The 7,602-nt window shown below is 39.5% G+C and overlaps 2 protein-coding genes across 3 annotated transcripts in view; both read left to right on the forward strand.

Annotated features, from left to right (window-relative positions):
* Window positions 1-7,602, forward strand: part of sptb (spectrin, beta, erythrocytic) — a 106,787-nt gene that overhangs the window by 22,164 nt on the left and 77,021 nt on the right. The window lies entirely within an intron of this gene.
* LOC106532662 (putative protein TPRXL) lies at window positions 1,647-2,089 on the forward strand (the record flags this gene model as incomplete). The annotated part of the gene is given in 1 exon segment (XM_014028790.1): window positions 1,647-2,089. A coding segment is annotated over 1 exon segment (376 nt), but the record flags the coding sequence as incomplete, so codon positions are not given.

Raw genomic sequence — 7,602 nt, forward strand, 5'->3', positions numbered from 1 at the left:
GTTTTATAATCAGTTCTGAACCTTCTGTTAGTCCAGATAAATGAAAGATTTTCTCAGGAAAAATCTACAATTATATTACTGTGTTCACAGTAAAATAAAAATAGTGATTTACATAAAAACACAATGAAAACAATGTAATCAGATTCTCTGTGATTTTTTTTATACCATTATAAATCCTTAAGGCACGATTAAAGAAAAGAAGTGGTTACACTTTTCCTGTGACAGTCATGTGTGACCATTCATGATTTAACAAATGCATAAACATTCTTAGTTAAACAACAAATGAATCACGAACAGAAGAGATTGTTCTGTCCATTATCTGATTAAGATAACTGAGGGATTCTCTTCCACGGTTGGAATGACCTGTCATGGCCTAAATAGAGTTCAGTTTGTGACAGAGTTCCTGTCCTCTCGTCAGGCCTGCTTCGAGGCAGTAAATCTTGTTTCTTCACTCGAGGTGACCCCTACAAAATGATAAAATTTGGAAAATCGTCCTTAATTTTGCAAAAACCTTTTTACGCTCATTCGAGATGGTTTTTGGGTTTTCCAAAAAAGTGTTGAGGGGAAATGGGGGAGAGGAGAGATAGAAACACATTTGCCAAATAAGTTCTGATGTAGTGAATATTTACCTCACATTGTTGATCAGCTGTTCCCGCAATAATTCCAATAATTCTTCCGACTACGGCTGGACCCTTCTCCCACTGTCGGCATCTTCCCGGATATTGCCGTAATGTGAAGAGAATTGCATTTCTTTCTCTATGTCTCCAATACTAGCTAATTCCCAAAAGCAGCAACACTTTCCTGTTAACTTTTCTCCACTGTCCTGTGCAACCATGCGAGTTTGCGACTTTACTTCCTGTTTATTACAGTCATATGTAACGTCAATATCTGACATAATTAGTTGATTTGCTCCAAGCCAATAGATAGAAACATGCCTGATTCACACTTTTTTATTTAAATTTATTTATTTATTGCTTTTTGCAAAATTTTAAAAGTTTGCTCGAAATTCGCATCAAAATTGGATGGAAGCACGACTATTGACCCACCAAGCTGCCACAGCCCACATGTGTGGATCAGACAAGGAATAATAAAGGTTAGGACCTTACTTAAAGGAATTGAACCCATGACCTACTGATCACAGACTAACCTTATCTAACCTGTCCAACCTAAAATGTGATAAAACTGTCACTAAATGCTAAAATCTTCATAACATTAGCTAAAATAAAACACATAGCAAGTGTGCTGAAGCAGATTTTAGATAAAGTTTTGTAGAAATTAAAACAATCAGTGCATACTTGTGGAAAAACATTCAGTAAAGAAAGGTAAATATTTCAAAAAGCATATACTCATACTTACAAATACTCATAACGCACTACTCCCAATCGAGCCAAACCTTTTGAAATATGAGTAGTTAAAATAGGACAAAGTATGCAGAAATAGTTTGCAAAAAACATACAGAATAAACTATAAAGAAGCGAACAATCGTGTGAATTCTTAATCGGTGTTCATACAAGAACAAAGCCGCCTGAATTTAGAGGCAGGGCATCGTTATGGTTAGAGGGAGGAGGAGAGCGAGAAAGGAAGAGGAAGGAGGGAGGGAGAGAGCAGGAGTTAATGCGAGAGGGACCTGAAAAGGAGGACAGAGAGCCACGAGACAAGAGAAGACGAGGAGCTCCAGAGGAGGTTTCTTGTTGTTCTTGTTGGGGGGCCAGGATGAGCAGCCCGTGCCTGCTGCGAACTGCCCCCATCAGCCAACCTCGGCTCAGAGAGGTCAAGCTCAGTCTGAAGGCCAGCAGCAGGGACACTAAAACCATCCAGAGCAGCGGCAGAGGGGCCAGCAGACCCTACTCCCCAGCAGAGAAGGAGGCACAAGTGTGGGTGGGCGTGAGCAGCAGCGGCAGCCGGAGCAGGAGCACCCCTCCGGTCCACCACAGCCAGAGATCCGAGAACAGGAGGACACCACGAGACAGCAGGCAGCACGGACCCCAACACCATCCAGAGAGGAATGGAACCCTGCTGCACGTCCCACTGGCCGAGGCACCCACCGGTGTGCCCGCTTTCTCCTCCTCATCGTCCTCATCCTCCTCCTGCACCCCCAGACGTCAGCGGACCTCTCACCCCCATCCGGCTCCAGTCCTCTCCTCATCCTCCTCTTTCTCCTCGGCCAAAAGTATGAAGCGAGCTCGCGGGTTGAGTTATAGCACCTCCAACATCGGTTTCAACTCCATCCTAGATGGGCGCTTCAGGCAGCTGCAAGGTACAGGTCCTGAACTAAAGTTGGGGGGTCACTCCCCTCCCTTTCTCCTCATGTGTTTGTGTTTATGCTGGGCCACAACGGCGCAGATGTTGTGTTGCTAAATGTGTGAGCAGAACTTCAAAAAGCATCAACAGTAGTGGCTCTTTGATAAAGTAACAATCAGCATTTCTACAAAGTTGTAGCTGTTTTGGTCAAACCTTGAAAATAAAGCTATGAATGATCCTCTGCTGCGTTGTCAGATATCACACTCAAAGTATGACTTTCAGTTACTACCACATCAGGTTTTAGCTCAATAAAGCTAACTGTGTTGTAGCCCTCTTTTCATTGGCTAACGTCGATTTGCTGTGGAGGCCATCTTGAATTGAATTGATTCCAAAGAAATCTGTTGTAGAAGTGCATGCAAAGGTTACAGTATTTTCTGCTGTTCGTTCAGTGGTTCATGAAACATTTTGCTAACAGACAGACACATGCGCAGACATGAACAAGGACAAAACTTCCTGCCTTTGCTTTTTGTTGGTGGGTGATAATAATTCATTTATTTTTCAGGAAGCCTGGACTCTCCCTAATTGTTCACCAGCTTGGCCTTGAATAATTTATTCACACATACAGAGCTTTTAATGTTTTTTTTCCCACTTAAGCCAGTCATCTGTAGCTAGTATACTGCATTCTTCAGTTTTTTTTATTTTAACACAAATTTTTATTGCTCAGATGCTTGTTTTCCATATGGCCCTTTGAAAGCTGATTAAAGAGAACAAGGTAATCTTGAGTTTTACCTGATCTCTGTCTTATTGCAAAGGGAATGATAAAGGTTTTGTCTGTGTGTTTATTTGACTGTATTGTTAGCAAAATACCTTATGGATCATTGATTTTAATAAAACTTACAGGAAAAAATAATGTGCATTTGTAACTGACTAACGTTTTTTTTTTTTTTGCTAATTTAAGTCAAGACAGCTGTCACAGCTAACTGAGATTATCCAACTCAAAATGTCTATAACAGATTTTACAGATATTAAGCTAAAGTTTGATGTAGCTGAAAGTCATTCACAACATAAAAATGACCATGCATCTTGCTCTGTGACAAGGTCATGAATAATCTTAATTTTAAAGTTGGACCAAAGGTATTAAAACTACATTATTTTTCATTTTATGATGGTTTTGGGCTACATCTACTCTGCAGCACTTAATGCTCAACTTTGATAGTTTTGCTGATAATTTTATTTTGTGTGTGTGTAGTTGTTCACATTATATTTTAAACGTAGCTGCCATCAGACTTCAGTGTGTCAAGTCTACAGCCCAGGATTGACCCACATGCACAGAAGAAGTGATCTCTCACTGGGTACGCTGTGTTTATGGAGGTAAATATGGATGGTACAAATGTCAGCAAGTGTGGATTCATTCTGAAGTTGTGCAATTGGAGCTGACACTATTATTACATCACACACTTGTTTTGGCCAATGTTTACAGCACAAAATTGCACTTCTAAAAGCAAAGATATTAAACGTTCTGAAAGTAGAAACAAACTCAAGTATCGATCCTGTTTGTACGGATACAATCCACCAACATTAGTATCATATTCTGAATGAATCTGCACCTCTTCTTCGTTTACATAAAAGTTGTCTCAAATACGTGATTGTTCAGACTGAGGTCTCTTAGAAAAACAGAAGATACGTATGTAAATTAGTTCCACTTATGAAAGTAACTTGGATCTGATTTGAAGAATTTCAATTTGTGACATACGGACTGTCGCAAAAAAATTAGAAATTGGTCACATACGAGCAGAGAATTTGGATTTGGACCGCTTTTGTCTACAATGTGACTGTAGCCTCAGTCTAATACTTAAACATGAAAGGCAGCGGGCGATATCCATTACTAAGAAATGATAGGTTTTAAATTCCACAAAGGGTCTGCGTTGGTGTTTTAAAAATAATCAATTTCTCTGATCGTTTAACATCTCCCCGCCTGTTATTAAGGTTACAGGAGAGTTCTTCCTTCACACAGGATTTCTCTGAGCATGCAGTTTGCTTTCCAACTCCCTGATGGCAGGAGTGCATTAGTGAGACGGGGAAAATGGAGGAGATGATGCAGGAACAGAAAGGAAAATGCTTTATTTATTTATTAATTTTTTTAAAAGTTCCTCTGCTATTATTTCAAGTATTGACTGATTCTGAAGGCACTGAAATGTGAAGCGGGAAACTTCTGACGCTTTCCCAAATAAGAGAAGTGTCACGAGATGATCCGAGTGCATTGATTTACCAACTGCTTATGTTTTTTTTCTTTCAACGATAAGGGAGTGTTTCAGTGATTGCATCAGGATGAAGTTTGACAAAATAAATACAAAAGAAAAACATAAACTAAAGAAGAGTTTGAAAACCATATAGATTTTATTTTGTTTTTATGTTTGGACTATTTGTTAAAAATCAATATTCATAACATTTCTTTTTAACCTAGACATGCTTATTGTTGTGACCTTCTCGCAGAAAATCCTTTCCTCCATTAGCTTTTTACTGACCTTAGGAAACCTAAAATGGTTGTACTAAATCAGTCCATTCCGGTGCAATATTAGCTGAAAATGTTCCCCAACTCTTGGGCTGATTGCAGATCTTTGTCTAAAGCTTTGGCTTTACATGTCGATGTATAACTCTGGTTGTCTGTTGGCTAAACAGCTCATAAACCAGTGAACAGTTCTACAGTAAATAAGACTCTCAGAATGTAACCACTGGGTATATATGCAACTCAATAACTTTTAAAGTCAACATAATTGTAGATGGCTGCCACAGCTAATCATCATTAATTACAGAGCCCGCGAGGGGACGTGGGGGGAATTTTTTCTTTTGCATTCCCTCGCAATACTTTTGTGTTCCCTCGCAATACCTTTGCGTTCCCTCCCAATACTTTTGCGTTACCTCGCAATACCTTTACGTTCCCTCCCAATACTTTTGCGTTACCTCGCAATACCTTTGCGTTCCCTCCCAATACTTTTGCGTTCCCTCGCAATACTTTTGCGTTCCCTTGCAATACTTTTGCGTTACCTCACAATACCTTTGCATTCCCTCGCAATACTTTTGCGTTACCTCGCAATACCTTTGCGTTCCCTCGCAATACTTTTGTGTTACCTCGCAATACCTTTGCTTTCCCTCGCAATACTTTTGTGTTACCTCGCAATACCTTTGCGTTCCCTCGCAATACTTTTGCGTTCCCTCGCACTACCTTTGCGTTCCCTCGCAATACCTTTGCGTTCCCTCGCAATACCTTTGCGTTCCCTCGCAATACCTTTGCGTTCCCTCGCAATACTTTTGTGTTACCTCACAATACCTTTGCGTTCCCTCGCAATACTTTTGCGTTACCTCACAATACTTTTGCTTTCCCTCGCAATACTTTTGCGTTACCTGGCAATACTTTTGCGTTACCTCGCAATACCTTTGCATTCCCTCGCAATACTTTTGCGTTACCTCGCAATACCTTTGCGTTCCCTCGCAATACCTTTGCGTTCCCTTGCAATACTTTTGCGTTCCCTCGCAATACCTTTGCGTTCCCTCGCAATACTTTTGCGTTACCTTGCAATATTGTTTTACGTTCCCACGCAAAAGTTTGATTTGTATTTGAACTGAATTAAATCAGACTTTTATTTAGAAATATCCAGTTACCAAAACAGGATCTGTCGCCACAAGTTCGTGAAATAGACATTGATGTTGCGTGGCTGCACTGTGTTAAAGTATCGGCATATGACATACTTCCATGTGTGTTTGTGTGATATATTCATTCTAAGTCTGAATTAAAGCAGTAGGTTAACTCGTTAATGGTGAACATGTGAGTTTGTTAATAAACCGGCAGGCACAACAGTGATAAAGGACTTTTGCGAGGGAACGCAAAAGGTATTGCGAGGTAAAGCAATACCTTTTGCGTGGGAATGCAAAAAGAAAAAAAAAATCCCCCATGTCCCCTCGCGGGCTCAGTAATTAATAAAAACAAAAATGGTCATAACTCAAGTAATTTTTATGGTGATTGAGCTAAAATTTGTTTTGGTAATAACTGAGACATATCCACACAAGATCTCCTGATATTGCTTGAGATTGTGCAAAATTGCTATAACTGTTAATTCTTCATTCTCTTGCATTAAGAGCAGCAGGTGATGTTCATTCCTTCAAGGACTGCTTGGCCTTTAAGTTTATTAAGGTTTTGCATTTCACATGCTTCTCTTGCATCTAATTCTTCTAATGCTCTCTAATGCTCTGGCTGGCAGAAATAAACATCAAATGCACATTAATCTCATGCTCAGCAGCTTCAGAGGGACAGTTCATCCATTGAAGGATCAAACTGTCTATTTTGCTTTGGACGTCTGGATGGAGTGTGTTAGGAAAGCAGATGCTGAGCTCTGTCTCACGTCAGTGGCAGGACCTGGCACTGGCATGACTCAGGCATGGTGCTCTGGATCCACTGGGCCAAATTCAGTAAGAGCTGACTGTGGGGGAAAAGTTATATTGAGTTGTATACAGGGAAAATCCATCAGCATGAATAAGTCATGGGGCTTTCACCGAACTCAAAGAGTGGATGAGAGATTACTAAGTAAAAGCATGTGAAACAGGGGAATGTTTAGTTCAGCCTGTAATAATACACAGGACAGGAATATTTAGGTAGTTGGAAAGGACAGATGAGTAAAAAGACTGTTCTAGTTTGGTCTGTAAAAAACAGCTCCTAAATGTCATTCCATGGAGGAAGACATGCCTGCCTATGTACTTGCCAAATACCAAAGATGTAGATGATATCACTCAAAGTACGTGTTGAGTCAGATTTTAGCTCAGTATCTGTAAAACTGACAGATTTATAGTGATTCTTATAGTCAGTGAGGTTGATAACCTGTGGAGTCAGAATTATTTTGCCTGGTGACTGAAACTGCATTGTCAGGTAAAACCAGCGGACAAAAAGCTAAAATTAGCAAAATCATTGATCAAAACTAAAATGAGCAAAATCAGAAATGATTGATAAAATTAGCAAAACTAAATGCTAAGATTTTCAGTTGTATCAGATGTAAAAGCAAAAAAAGAGTAAAGCCAAAGCTGAAAGATAAAATTAGCAAAACTGCAGCTGAATGCTAACATCAACAAACAAGCAGTTAAAGCCTAAAATTCCCCAGAATAAAAACTTGCAGTAAATACTTAAATTATCTAGAAAAAAATCCTAATTTCTTTAACGAAGTTAATATTTTCAGTTGTAGCACCAATTTTTTTGAATGAGCTGAACATGTTTGATGGTGTAACATTTAAACTATTACACTGTAAAAGAACTGAAAGTCCCATCATCCAGCAGTCTTGTCAAAAAAAATATATATATACACACAGTATATATAT

Source organism: Austrofundulus limnaeus, unplaced genomic scaffold (genome assembly GCF_001266775.1).
Source record: "Austrofundulus limnaeus strain Quisiro unplaced genomic scaffold, Austrofundulus_limnaeus-1.0 Scaffold807, whole genome shotgun sequence".
Lineage (NCBI taxonomy): Eukaryota > Metazoa > Chordata > Actinopteri > Cyprinodontiformes > Rivulidae > Austrofundulus > Austrofundulus limnaeus.